This window comes from Heterocephalus glaber, unplaced genomic scaffold (assembly GCF_053883595.1).
Source record: "Heterocephalus glaber isolate CG9 unplaced genomic scaffold, H.glaber_assembly_v1.0 deba00001442, whole genome shotgun sequence".
NCBI lineage: Eukaryota > Metazoa > Chordata > Mammalia > Rodentia > Bathyergidae > Heterocephalus > Heterocephalus glaber.
The window spans coordinates 3,006,635-3,021,272 of record NW_028258296.1 but is presented as its reverse complement, the minus strand read 5'-3'; the positions used below and the strand labels follow the sequence as shown (position 1 = coordinate 3,021,272).

General features: G+C 40.3%; 1 protein-coding gene across 1 annotated transcript in view; it reads right to left on the bottom strand.

Moving 5' to 3' along the window:
- Nucleotides 1–14,638, bottom strand: part of Ube2u (ubiquitin conjugating enzyme E2 U) — a 61,941-nt gene that overhangs the window by 9,645 nt on the left and 37,658 nt on the right. Inside the window, exon 7 of the mRNA XM_021255600.2 lies at nucleotides 5,390–5,484. Coding sequence (XP_021111259.1) covers nucleotides 5,390–5,484 — 95 coding nt within the window. The remainder of the gene's footprint in view (nucleotides 1–5,389; nucleotides 5,485–14,638) is intronic.

The following is a 14,638-nucleotide window of genomic DNA, read 5'->3' as shown; positions in this document are numbered from 1 at the left end:
CTAAGGTAGTCTTCACACATGACAACAGCACATCCCATAAACACACATTGCTTACACTGACAGCACATACATTTCTCTTTCCCGGCCATTTTGTAAGACATACTTGATATCTTCTTGGTCATGCTGTTTTGTCAGGAGGCCCTTATTAAATATACAATGTGTACTTAATAGGAACATAAAATATCAATAAAATAAAGCATTAAATTCTTAATATGTATTGTGCATTTAGAATAAATGTCAACATTTTCACATCAGCTGTCTACTTGCCTGCAAACCCTAAGGGATCAGAAATAAAAATTGACTTGAATTACAATAAAAATACCAATAGAACTCAAAGAAAAATAATCTTTGCCTCAGTTGTCCTTACACATGAAAATTGCATGTTCCGTACACAAGTATTGCTTACACCAATAGCATGTATGTTTTATTTTTCTGTCCTTTCTTGTAAGGCACAGTTGACATCTTTCTGGTTTTCCTGTTGTCGTAGTAGTAGATATTTGTGATGCCTTGCCTGCCTGTTCACCTGTCAGCTCGCCAGTGTGCTCCAAAATTTTTTTACATAGGTCCTGGGGCAGAAACATTTTGTTTTTCCTCTGCTGTAAATGATCTCTTATGAGTTCCAGTCCCAATCCTCTAAGAAACTTTCTCAGTGGTATTTTGTACTTGTTATTTTCTTTGTAGACTATCAAATTATTTATGCCACTCATGTTTAGGATTGAGTAAAACACAACCATTGGCCAATGCTTTGTGTTTCGATTAACATCATAGTTGCTGCATAACTCATCAACAACATCTACTTGGTCTTTGGTTTTGTTGTAAAAAGTTACCATCTCAGGCTTCAGTTTTGTTGAGGTTTTAGTACAGTTAGAAGCAAAAGAGCTGAGTCACTCTCTTCCCTTCACTCAAATGTAAATGCCACACCACCGTAATGATTATCCATGCTTCCATAATCCTAAAACAGGGAAGTCATGTGCGCTACCTCCCTTCTCTCCACTCAGTCAAAAACACATCACTCTAATGACTATTCATGCTCCCCTAACCCCAAGCCAGCCTCCCTTCTTTTCATTCAATCATAAACACAACACCACCCTAGTGATTTTTCAGGCCTAAGTTCAGGAAGTCACACCGATCGGATTGCTGACATCAGTAAAGAGAGACAGTGCACCATTCTGGCCCATCCAATTGTAACAGTTTCTCTACCAATTTTTCCATAATGGTGCAATGTTGACATCAGCAGCACCAGCTTGTTTTTCTTTGCCATGTATGAGGTCAGTGTTTTATCTTTCTGAAATCCAAAGATTGTACTCTACACTTCTCTGGTTTCAAATTGCAACCTTTCATTGGGAATTTCTGCTTTTTTCCTGTGTACAGTCCCTACACTGGTCAACTTGTGCTCTGTTAGCAAATGTAACATCAATCAGAAACTGGTAAACCAATAGTCAAATGTCACATTCTGATTAGTTTGGGAGATGGGAGCAACAAGTCTGTTCATAGCATCATTTGGTTTATTACTATACAAATAAGGACCTGGTGGCTGAGTTCCAGAATAAATTTCTAAATTGAGAGTATAATAAGTCTTTGGATCTACAAGGGCATAAATTTTTATACCATATTTTGAAGGGTTTTTGGAATGTACTCACTCATGCTGCAGTGGTCATGGAATACTGCAAGATGTTCATCAATAGTCATGTATTCAGATGGTGTGTAAATTGCTTGGCAACTACTCCCAAGTCTGTCAAACAATGACCAGATAGCAGCCAGTTTATCTGTTCTTTTTCTTTCTTGGTGGGGTGGTTTTGTCATCAAATCTCAGCAATTCTGAAGCAAAACACACTTCCTCAGGGTTACTGTAATTCTACAAACCTCAAGCCCACACCCATCCATTTTCCATAAGTCATTTACATTCCTTCAATTACCACTAGAAACCCCTGCTGAGTACAGCAGACCTATGAATGCTTTCAGTTCAGCTAGTGAAGTACCATAATAAATACATTTCTGAGTTTGGCTATTGTTGCATACAGAATTTTTTACTTGTTTTTCAGCCTTTGTGGATTGCAGAGGGCCATAATAGTGATTATGCCTAAAGCAAACTGTAAAAAGTGAACCCCACAATTGGCTTGTTTATAGGAGTGAGTCTGGCTGAAGCCTATGTGCTGAGGTTGGAGTAACTCGCACCCAAATTCTGTTCCCACAACTAAAACCTTCAGACTAGAAGGACAATGTTCTAATTACAATCATATATTTTGCCTATTCTGTTCCTAACTTGAGAATGCTTTGTCTTGTCCTTTCTAGCCTTGTTTACATTAATTTCCATAGAAACCACATGTTGCCTTTACCCCTAATTGATTGCCAATAAAAGTCGTGCCTGGGACGAGCCAGTGGGTTTGTCAGTTGCATTGACATTGGTCATCCTAGTACCCCGCTTTCTCTCTCCTAGTACTGTCTCTTAGTATATTTTTTTCTCAGGCCTATGTCACACACTGGGCAGGTGGGGACTAGAGACCTGATTGCAGGAGTCTCTGGTACGGAACTTCACAGCATCTTGTAGTATTTCGTCTGTTACAATTTCCAACATTAAATGGCAATGTCCAGTGGGTTTCACCTCTGTCCAACAGGATTCACCCCTGTCAAGGTCCACACTATATTTTTGGACCTAGTTCTAAATTGGATCATTCCATTTCATTCTGTGCCTACTTAGCAACATTTTGACTAGTCACATATGCACTCACATTGCTGTTTTCTTCATCATCTGAATCAAGGAGGTCTGCTTTCCCTGTGTCTGTATTAGCCAATTCTTGCTCCATTGCATGGTCACAGGAACTTTGGCTCACATGGCCAACATCAAAATCATCATCATCATCATCATCCACCCACACTTCTGTTATGAAAACATGTATTTTACCATAATGGATCATCTTCATAATCCATACACAAGTAATCTGATGATTCACTTTTGACCTCCAAAACTTGGAAATCTATTTTTTCATGTCCCATTGTATTGAATTGGGCTACTTCCACCAGAAAAATCAAAGGAAAACTTTTTAAAAAACAAATCCTAGAGTGAGGTGGGTGTATTATATCTTGTATGATGCTCAGGTCAACATAGGCAAAACCTGTTAGGTGGGCATAATGTGAGGGACACCCTGGTTTGACACTTTTGCACAGGTGCGCACACAGGAGCACACACATCCTACCAAGTGGCTAAACACAAAGATTGCGTCCTGTATCCCTCAGGGAAAGGTACTGAGAAGCATAGGTGGCTACTATTATGCTAAAGTAAAAATTTACAGTAGAAATATAAGGGTTGGGTTTTGAAACCCAGTGTTGTGCTTGTTGTGATAATGGTGGGGACTTGTTATATGTTAGGAAAACAAACGATGAAGAAACATTCTCAGTGCCTTGTATTTGTATGCCCTCTTGGTATGGATCTTGGAAAGTCCATGTCTGATCACTCATTTTTAAAAATCTTGAAACAATTTAATTTGCAAAGGTACTAAAATATGTGCTGATTGGTAACATATGACTAGTGTCATTACCCCGTGGTTTATTTCTACTATCAGCAGGAAGCAAAGCCAGCAAAAGTAATCCAAGGTGGAGGTTAGCAAAGGAATTGGGGGGTCCAGGTGTAGGAGAAGCAGGGAGGGAAGATTTGGAAGGCTCAGGTGGAGAATCTGGAAGAATATCACAACCGCTTTGTGCCAGGCATCTTGGGAAAGCAGGAAACCAGGAAGTCCAAGCCACGCCCTACACAGAGTGACATAGGAGGGACAGCAATGTTGAGTTCATGGAGACCTCAGTGAAGCTGCCATGTTTGCGATGAGGGACTTTGTGAAGAGATAAGGGAAAGGACTATGTCCGAGAAGCCACCACACCTGCTACGCACAGTCCCCAAGCCTCTTCCTCCCTCCTCCTCCCAAATCTCAGGTATGCTCTTCTCATCGGCGAAGCATGACCTGCTCAGCCTTTCTGCCAAAGTGGTCATTTCTTTCCTACCCATCACACTGTCCTTCGATATCCTGCTCACACTCACTGTTCCTAGGTAACATCAAGCACAAAGTCTTTGTGACCTGCAGGAAGTGCTGGTCTTGGTCACAAGCCTGCAGGGTTGCTGGGTCAGCTTATGTGCTGGGTGGCCAATACGAGGGACAGCTCTCTCCTCCCTTCTGTCCCCCACTATGGTCAGGGGGCTGGCTCTGGCATGTTTTGGCCATGGCAGGTGTGAAAAAGAGCAAGACAAGTCCTGAAGACCTTCCAAGCCCTGGGCTCACACACTGCAAATATTCCCTACATGGAAACAAGCATGCAGGCCAAGCTTGAACTTGGGCATTTCTCAGATTACAAGGGTCTGTTACACATGGGTAATCTACTCACAAGGTGCTGTGAGACAGTGCAGGACATCATTCAAGAACCAAGGACTTGCTGAGGTCCAAGGACCCGGAGCTTAGGTGGTGCCTTCCATCATCACACAATGCTGCATCCACACCCCACCTCTCAGATCCCAAATGTCACCCTTCCATCACCAGCCCTCTGGATCCACCCATGGCTGGTCTTCCACCTACCCCAGAACTCACACTTCTTTGAGAAACATTAATTTTTAGAAGCATAAAAATAAAACTAACACCAACCCTTTCTATCCAACTATGTTACCCATATTTCTGAATCTGCAATGAACACTTTGTTTGGGGACTTAGCCTTGAATTTTCAAATTGTGTATTAGCCAATTAAGGGTAGTAAGCTTGAAATATAAGTAATTCAATCTTTTAAAGCTTCTATTCCTATGTAAATGATTTAGTGAATTTATTTTGTTACAAAGAATTGAAGCAAATTTAAAAGGAGAACACAAAACTTGGGCCTTTTCTTAGTTCCTTCTCTCATTATGGAGACAAAATATCCGGCACCCAAAGTTAAAGGAGAAAAGGTTTATTTAGTTCACAGGTTGTAGAGGTTTCAGTCCATAGTTGGCTGGCTCCAAGGCAGGGTGGCATGGCAGAGAGGCATCAAAGAGGAGAAACAGTCCAAGGTAGTGCAGACAGGAGGCAGGAAGTAGGAAGCAGAAAGCCTCCCTTTCCCTTTTATCCCATGCAGGCTACAAACCTATTAGTTGGCACCACTCACATCCAGGGTGGGTTTTCCCATTGTCCACACCCAGACCAATGCTAAACCAATCAGTGGACTAATCCAGTTATCACACATCCTTAATCCACATTTACATACCTTGAGCTAGCTACCTCCAAAAAGCTCCACCTATGAGTGCATGAGGCTTTAGGGGACACCTAGATACAAGCCATAACAGCCCTTATATATATTTGAGCTGAACAAACATTTAAATTTGTTATTATGAATTATTTTTTCAGTTCTGAAAAAAGCAAATAAACTGAATCCGATTTACCTGGAGTCGAGCAGAGGTGGGTCATCTCCCCTGAAAAGCTGACACTGCTTGGCACTTGGCTTTCTGGGGCATGCCGAGACCTGGCAATGGCAAACCTGCAAAGAGAAAAGGAATTCATCCCAAGTCCCATGTGCATTTTGGAAAGTGTGCATTCACTTTGAAGAAAAGAAACCAAACAAATGAATAAAACTGGACAGAATAGGCTCCGACCACAGTGTCATTCTGAGTGCTAACTAATAGGAAAGTGAAATTATCTCAGTATGTGCTTTCTAAAAGAGCAGATCTGCAGATGGGAAGCAGACCGTGAGATGGAGGGAGAGGCTGGGGAGGGGTAGAAGGGGCAGTAAAAGAATTGAGACGGGTGTTACGTCCAGGTACCAACTCTCCAGAACAAATGTAAGCATTATGTAGTGCAAATGTGGACTAGTAAACATTTAAAAATTTAAAAAGAATAGTAATTAGAAAAGCAAACAAATATGATGCAAGACTAATATTGTAAAAGCAATAAAAATACCTTGTGGCATAAACTCAGTGACTATTCCAGGAGCTAAGGAGACAGGAAGAACAAGACAGGCAAAGAGTGGAGGGTGGAAAGCCCATGGAAGGAGACAGGAATGAACAAAGTCAAGATCCATGGGCAGTGGCATGTGCTGTCCAAAACACAAAGTCCTTTCTGTGTTCCTGAGGTTAGGGGAAAACTTTCAGTTTTTCACCATTATGAATAGTGTTGACTCTAAGGTTTTCTGTTCTTTCTTTTTTTCCTTTTTTTTTTTCTGAGGCAGGGTCTCCCTGTGTAGCCCAGGCTGGCTTCAAACCCATGGTGATCCTCCTGCCTCAGCCCCCGAGTACTGGGATTAAGGTGTATGCCACCACACCTGGCATAGATGTGGTTCTTTAGGTTGAGGAAATTCTTCCTTGTTCCAAGGTTTGTTTTGTTTTGTTTTGTTTAACTAGGAAGAGGTCTTGAACTTCTCTTCACCGACTGAGAGGACCATATAATTCTTCTTTACTTATTTTACGTTGTTTGACTTTTTTGGAAATTAAACCAAGGTTGCCTTCCTGATATAAACCCAACTTGGTCATGAGGAATTAAGTCATTTAAAAATAATGTTAACAAATCAATGTTTAAAATAATATATTACAGTTAGACTGGATTTGCTAATATATGGATCTCCAGTTTTCTCCCTAAGGACTTTCTGGGTTTTGTTGTAGAAGTGATTCTGACCTTACACTAGGGATGGGGAATCCTTGTTCCTTTCTATTCTAGGTTCTGTATGATTTCTGAGTGCATTTGAATTATATTTTCTATAAATGTGTGGAAAAATTCCCCAGTGAGGCTATCTGGGGCTGATGTTGTATTTTTTTGGGTTTTTTGTCTTACAAAAAAATAAAAACAAATTTTATAATCAAATAATAAGAGAATAATAATAGTTATTACACTGCATATCATTATCTTCAAAGTAGTTACTTAATACAAGGCATAAACCAAAAAGATTCTTACAAAAGAGAAACAGATAATAACAAGCTTTCTTTTCAATGAACTAAAATAAACTATTGAAATATTTTGAATACAGTGAAATATGGGGAAGGTGTTCTCCTTCTGTACGGGGGGTTAAGCTATGAATTTGATTTATTAGATATAAGATGATCGATGCTCTTCTTTCTATTTTTTCGGTGCTGGGTGAAGCCAGGGTCTGCCGTATGCTAGACAAGTGCCAGCCCATTGAGCTACAGCTCAGCCCTTAGATACTTCTTTTAATTGAGTCTTAGCAGATGTCTTTCAAGGAGTTAGTTCATTTTGTCTATGTGGTTGGATTTGTTAGTCTGAAAACACTATTTACCTTTCTTGGTGTAGAACACTGGGGTCGACAGTTTGGCATCTAAAGCCGCCGTTCATTGTATTTGGGCTGCAAGACTTCCAGCAGGACATTATGGGATACTGTCCTCTCCACTCGTCTGTATATAATCCATGGGGTTCTAAAAGCTTCACTTTAAAATTGTTCTCTTTACTTCTGAGTTTCAGCAATTTGATTATGATGAACTTTGGTGTGGTTTCTTTATATTTCTGTTTTGTGGGATTCATTGAGCTGGGCCTGTGAATTTTTAGCTTTCATCAAATGCGGACATTTTTCCATCACAATTATTTCTTCAAATGTTTTTCTGTACCTCTTCTGAGACATGAGTTATGTGTAGCTTATGCCCCTTGATGTTATCCCTCAGTTTCACTTTTTCGCTCTATTCCTTTTTTTTGGTACCGGGGATGGAACTCGGGTCGTTGAGCTTGCTAGGCAGGCAGCGAAACCCCTGAGCTAAATCCCCGGCCCTCTATTCTTATTTTTAAGAATCCTTATTGCGACACTTTCAAGTTCACTGGCCACTTCTGCAGTGTCTAATGTTCTCTTCACAGAGTAAATAGTTTTAATATTTTATTTTTACCTGTAGATGTTCCCTAGACTTTTGCATATCCTATTCCTTCATCACACTCATGATTTTCTTTAGCTACCTGGATAATTTTGTAAGATGTACAAGGTATGATTAAAAAATATGGTGAGTGTTTAAAATTTTAAAATTTGCTTCAGTAAAAGACAAGGTGCCATTAATCCTTCTGGAAATACCCCCCTTGTTTTGAACACACTTATTTCATTGTTCTTGCCAATGTACTTTTTACTGTAGCAAGGTTTTTTTAAATGTAAACATCTACTATCTCTTTCGACCAAACATCCACTGTCTCTTTCGACTGTCCCATGTGTGACAGCTGTCCTAAGGCCCATTGCTATAACTCTGTCATTGCCATCATTTATGGATCTGTTTATGACTGCAGATATTTTCTTCTGGTCTTAGGTCAGCTTTTCTTGCTTATTTGTATGACTGGTGATTTTTTTTTTTTTTTGGTACCAGGGATTGAACTCAGGTCCTTCCGCTTGCAAGGCAGGTGGCGGAGCCACTGAGCTAAATCCCTGGCATGACTGGTGATTTTTGATAGGAGACTTGGAGTTGTGAATTTTATGGTGCCACGTGATGGATTTTGTTATATTCCTGTGAGTACAGTTGTTTGTGATTCAGCACCTGTGGCGTCAGTCTGAAAGTGCCATGGCTCTGCGGGGCCGACCTGGCCCTTTGAAGGTGGCTCACTCGGGCCTCTGCCCTGGCCAGTAGGAACAACGCCCAGCACTGTGGTGGCCTGGAGTTCAAGAAAATCATCAGGACCTTGTTTTCCACAGGGCAAAGACGACTTTAGAAAACTTAATTTATATCCTTTCTCCCTCTGTCTTCAAAAGCGATATGTCTTGTTATTTCCTTTTTTATTCAACCATTTGCCTTCCCATAGTGGAAAACACAAAATCCAAACACAGAAATGTTTACTGTCCCTACAGAAATATAAAATAAAAATGTCATCATTGAGGCAAAGGGCAAAGTGAAAAATGTTAAGCTTGCCCACTTTGAAGTTCTGATGTCATTTCAGGGGTAGTGTAAATTGCAACATGTTCTGGAAGGGTAGCTTTAACTGGGTAGCAAGTCATGAAATATCCTGTCCCTTCCGCTAGAAAGCTGGCTTTTGGTGATGTGTCCCCGGGCCTCCTGGGCTTCCTTCCCGCACAGTGCCACCTAATAAGGCTCCTTGGGAACCCACCACCCCTCCCCTGCCCAGTACTGGGAACTGAACCCTTTGCACTGAGCCACATCCACAGCCCCTTTTAAAATTTTTAAATTTTGGACCAGGGATTTAGCTCAGTGGTTTCACTGCCTGCTGCTCAAGCGCAAGGACCTGAGTTCAATCCCTGGTACCAAAAAGAAAAAAAAATTTTTTTAATTTCAAGACAAGGTTTCATTAAGTTGCTAAGTGGCCAGGCTGGGCTCAAGCTTAATATCCTCCTGCCTCAGCCTCCCAGAGAGAGTCCTGGGATTATAGGTATGCACCACTGGGCCCTGACTCATATCATATGTATTTTTGACTTTTATCAAAACTTCTCTTTTTCAAGAGCAAAGGAAAAGGGAAACAATCTTTAGCTACGGTGTTACAAGTTTCCATACAGTTCCGTGTGACAGCCAGAAACCCCTGGTAGAGTTCCAGGGCTGCATTGTGGGAGGAAACTGGGATGAGTGATATCCAGAGGAAGGGGCAAAAAAGATATAAAGGATTCACCTCTAGAAGGTGAAGGAATCGGATTTGTTTATTCCACCAAATAAGAAAATAAGTATGAGAAAGACGTGCTGGAGATTTTCTGAGACTGAAAGGATGACCCATAAACTGGAAATGGCCTTGCCTGTGTCATCTCCATGACAATGTCCTCCTGTCCCCAAGCCAGCCTGGACCTCAGCACTGATGGCTGGAGCGAGGCTCTGTCATGTCGGGGAGCCTGGGCTGGGCTCCAGCTTTGTCACCAAGGGTGACCCATGGATCTCATGCTTAGCTTTTGTTATTATTGTTGTTTTGAGACAGGGTTTTGCTTTGTATTGAGGCTGGCTAACCCTAACTCACTATGTAGCCCTGGCTGGGCTCTCCAACTTTCCAAATCACCTCCACCTCTCGGTGATCCTCCTGCCTCTGCCTCCCAAGTGCTGGGATCACAGGTGTGTGCCACCACACCTGGCTTCATGTTTAGTTTTTAACCCTTAGGTCACCTTTGTTATAAAGTGGAAATGATTTCTCATGTTCCTGGTGGGAAGTGGGGATGGCTGACTGACACATAGTATCAAGTTTAAACCAGTGAGGAGATTTGGAGGTGTCTGAAGGGTTGGTACTGAGCTCCCTGTCCCTAAAAACATCCAAGCATGGACAAATTAATGCCTCGGCAGAAATTATTTCTTAAAGGGATTTTTCTCATCTTTGTCAATATTTTTTCCCGTGTCTGTATTTTAAAGTATGTACCCATTCCAGGCTCCTAGGGCAGAGAAGGTAAACCAATCCCAGCACCCAGGAGGAGGCTCCCCCACCACCATTCCATGCTCCTAGGGCAGAGGAGGTGAGCCAATCGGAGAGCCCAGGAGGAGACTCCCCTGCCATCATTCCACACTTCTAGGGCAGAGAAGGTAAACCAATCCCAGCACCCAGGAGGAGGCTCCCCCACCGCCATTCCACACTCCCAGGGGCAGAGAAGGTGAGCTGCGTGGGTGCCAGAAGCACCATCCCCAACACCACAGAGGAAATGAGAAGACACATAAACAAGCCTCAAAAACAGACTCTTGGATCACCTACAGCAATCCCAAAGGGAAACAAGATGGAACAATCTGATACTCAATGACCTGGACTCCCTGAACTGGCAACAAAAGCAGATCTGGAAAAAATGAAATAAGAAATAATTTCTCAGATAACAGCAAAGATTGTGCCCATAGTGCAAGACATGATTAATAAATCTAGAGAGAGCTGGGGATTTAGCTCAGTGGTTCCGGCGCCTGCTGCACAAGTGCAAGGTCCTGAGTTCGATCCCCAGTACCAAAAAGAAAAAAAAAAATCTAGAGAGGACACAGATAAAAAAATAGAGGATCTGAGGAACATGATAGAATCCCAACACAGGAAATAAATGGAATCCATAAACCAGATGCAAACAGATTTCTAGGAGATTAAAAACTCCATTGAAAGTCTACGCAGCAGAATGAACCAATGTGAGGACAGAATTTCAGATATACAAGATAAGATTGCAATTAGTGACTAGGAAAAGAAAAATTGCTTCAAAATTGTAACGGACCACGATAAATCAATGCAGCAGCTGCTAGACGATGCAAAGAATAACATAAGACTGATTGGAGTCAATGAAGAAACAGGAGAGGGTGCAGATGACATAAAAAAACTGTTCACAGAAGCAATGGCAGAAAACTTCCCAAGCAGGGGAAAAGAACTTGACATACAGATAAGTGAGGCATATAGGACTCCAGCTAGACTTGATCAAAAAAAGTCTACACATAGGCATATAATAGGATTCCAGAAACCCAACAGAACAAAGTTCTACAAGCAGTGAGAGAAAAGAAACAAATCACATACAAAGGAAAGCCCATCAGAATCACAGCACACTTCTCAATGCAAACCCTCAAGGCAAAAAGAACTTGGAGTGATGTATTTCAAGCCCTAAAGGAAAACAGCCTCCAACCCAGATTGATGTACCCTGCAAAACTATCTTTCAAAATTGATGGAGAAATGAGATACTTTCATGATAAAGAGCACCTTAGGAACTTCATGAATACCAAACCAGTACTCCAAAAAATTTTAGACAATATCCTAGGAAAAGACAATGAGGATCACAACCCCAGCAGAATGAATCCATTGGGTGTGACAAATTAAATGCAAAGGGGAAGAATCCAACAAAAAGAAAAAATCATGACAAGGCTTTTAAAACTTTTGACTTCATCTCCCTAATGAGTGTATAATTCAATCTTGTTATTGTACTGATTAATATTTTTCTGATTCTAGTGTTGCACACCTTTCCTTGTGCTGTACTGGCTATTTATCATCTTCTTGTGTCTACTTTTTAATTGGGTTGTCTATTAATGAGCTGTAAGAGTTCTTTATATATTCTGGTCATAGGTTATATGCATTGTAAATATGGTCTGTTTAAGGACTACTTTTCATTTTAACGATGTCATTTAAAGTTCTAAATTTTGATGGAATCTCATTTATCAATTTTTAAATTTTATACATCATGTTTTTTGTATCCTAGGAAGTTCTTGCCTACCCTAAATTCATAAACATTTTCCCTTTTAATTTCTTCTTAAAGAAGAAGTCTTTCATATTTAGGTTCATAGATCCTTTTAAGTTATTTTTATGTATGGAAATAAAGGGTTGAGGTTAATTTTTTATATATGGATACCAGGTGTTCTGGTGCCATTTGCTGAAAACACTATCTTTTCCTCAGCTCTTGAATTGAGTTTATATTCTATAAAATGTTAATGTTAAATAATCTTTCAAAACTCAGTGGACCATATATGTGTGGTTCTATTTCTAGATTCTCTGTTTTATTCAAATGATCTATATGTCTTTCCTTACACCAACACTGCCTTGATTACTGTAGCTTTGGAGGAAGTCTTAAAATTAGGTACTAAATGTCTTCCAACACTGGTTTGTTTTTTGCTTTTGTTTTTTTACTTTTCTAGGTCCTTTGTACTCCTACATAACTTTTAAAGTTCAATATCCAATTCTTCATTTATAGCAAGTATACATAGACCTGAATTTTTATATATACCTTGTGTTTTCTAATCCTGCTAAATTCAAATACAAGTTCTAAGGGCTCCTAGAGATTTCTTAGTATTTTCTCTGTAGATGATCATTTCATCTACATATAAAGATTTTGCTTCTACCTTGCCAATCCTATCCTAATTTTGTCATTTTATTGCCAGACTATTTTGGTTTGGGCCTATGTTTCAAAGTTTAATGGACAGATAAAGAGTAAGCATATCTGCCCTTGTTCCCCACCTTAGGGAGAAAGCATTGTATCTTCTCCATTCATATAAGGCGTTTTCGCTGGAAGTATGGAGTACATGTCTTTGATCTGTTGAGAAGGTTCTCTTCTACTTCTAGTCTCCTGATAGCTTTTACCATGAACAGCTGTGGAATTTAGTCCAATACTTTTTCTCCAACTAGTGACAGGATCATATGGCTTTTTCCTTTCCTCTGTTAAAATGATGACTTTTGGGGGTGGATCTTCCAATGCTGAACCAACACTGCCATCCCTATAACAAAACCACTTTCTACATCCTGCCAGATCTGACTTCTAATAGTTTGTTTTGTTAAACAAATTCCTATTTATGTTCATACTTTTTTCTTCTATTATCTTTACCCAGTTTTAGGACTAGCACAGTGTTGATTTCCTAAAATGAGGGGAGAAGTGTTCCTTTTTTTCTGCTTTAAATGTTTGATATAATTTATCAGTTAAAATGTTTATGAGCCTACTGTTGTCATATAGGTAGGTTTTCAAGCTAGGAATATACTTTCTTTAATAGGTGCTATTCAAATTTTATATTTCCTCCAGAGTTAGTTTCATTAATTTGTCTTCCAAGGTACTTCTTAGAAGTTGTCAAATTTATTTAAAAACAGAGTTTTGAAATATGCTTTCTATATCCTTTTAAATTCTGTAAAATCTGTGGTAATGTCTCCTAGATCTTGATACTGTAATTTTAAAAATGTATAATTGATATTGTGTAACAGGAAGAAAAGGTCTAAAGGAGCAGGGGAAGTGGGAGGGGTAGGGGAAAAGTAAGAGGGGAAAAGAAAAAATATGAGAAAAGGAAAAAAATGGAAACAAAATCTTTGCAAATAGGGAAGGGTGGAGGGGGTGAAGGGAGGGCAGGGGAAGGGGAAAAAGATAAGAACCAAGATACTCATGTAAAGGTACAAGATCCCAATGAAGAATGTAACTGTATTGTATACCTAAAATGTACCAACAAACTTAATGGGGGGGGGGAGAATAAAAAGACCTGAGAAGTTAGAAAAATAAATAAGTAAATAAATAAAATAAAGTACGTACGCTGTGCACGCTAATTTTCTCCTTCACCACAAGGTGGCAGTAAAAGTTTACTCGTTGGAGAATGAGAAGCCAGAAGCCCTCAAAAAGCATTCGCTATCCAATGACATAAACCTGTGACAAAAGAGGTTTAAAGTCAGTAACCCCGAAAGGACAGCACAAACGCGCATTACACGAGTGGTGAGCTCTCAGCACGAACGTCGCATGCCACCAAAGGAAAGGAGCAAAATGAGAACACGAACAGAGATGCCCGTGTGTCTGATTGAAAACACACCCGAAATCAGACGCTGAAGCGACTCAGAAAGAACGTATACTGATGTTGTAATTGAAAATACAGAACTAAGTCCACGCGCCATTTGTAAGGAAGTTTTATAATGTTTGATGTGGCACCAATGTTAATGTTTCTTCCAGAGAAGAAGGGACGTAACTGTTGAATAATAGAAATTGGTATCGACAAAAAAAACCCCAAAACATTTCCACAGAAGACAGGCTTGACTTGCACTTGCAGTGAAGCAGGCGATACTTTTTACACTGACCTGAAAAATGTTAAGCTTTTAGTCAGCACATAGTAGTAGGCAAGTAGGAAATACTTGCATAATATTCAAATAAGGTTTGCATTTTTCAGTCACCTCAGGCAAATTGGTTAATCTCTGTGCCTTAGCCTCTCTCATTGTTAAACTCACAGAATTGCCTAGGGGCTGGCAACCAGGTGACAAGGGCCTTGTTTGTGTGCAAGGTGAGGCTCTGTGGAGTGATCCAGGGTGGGCAGGGCGGGAAGGGGAGTCACTGGGGCGGG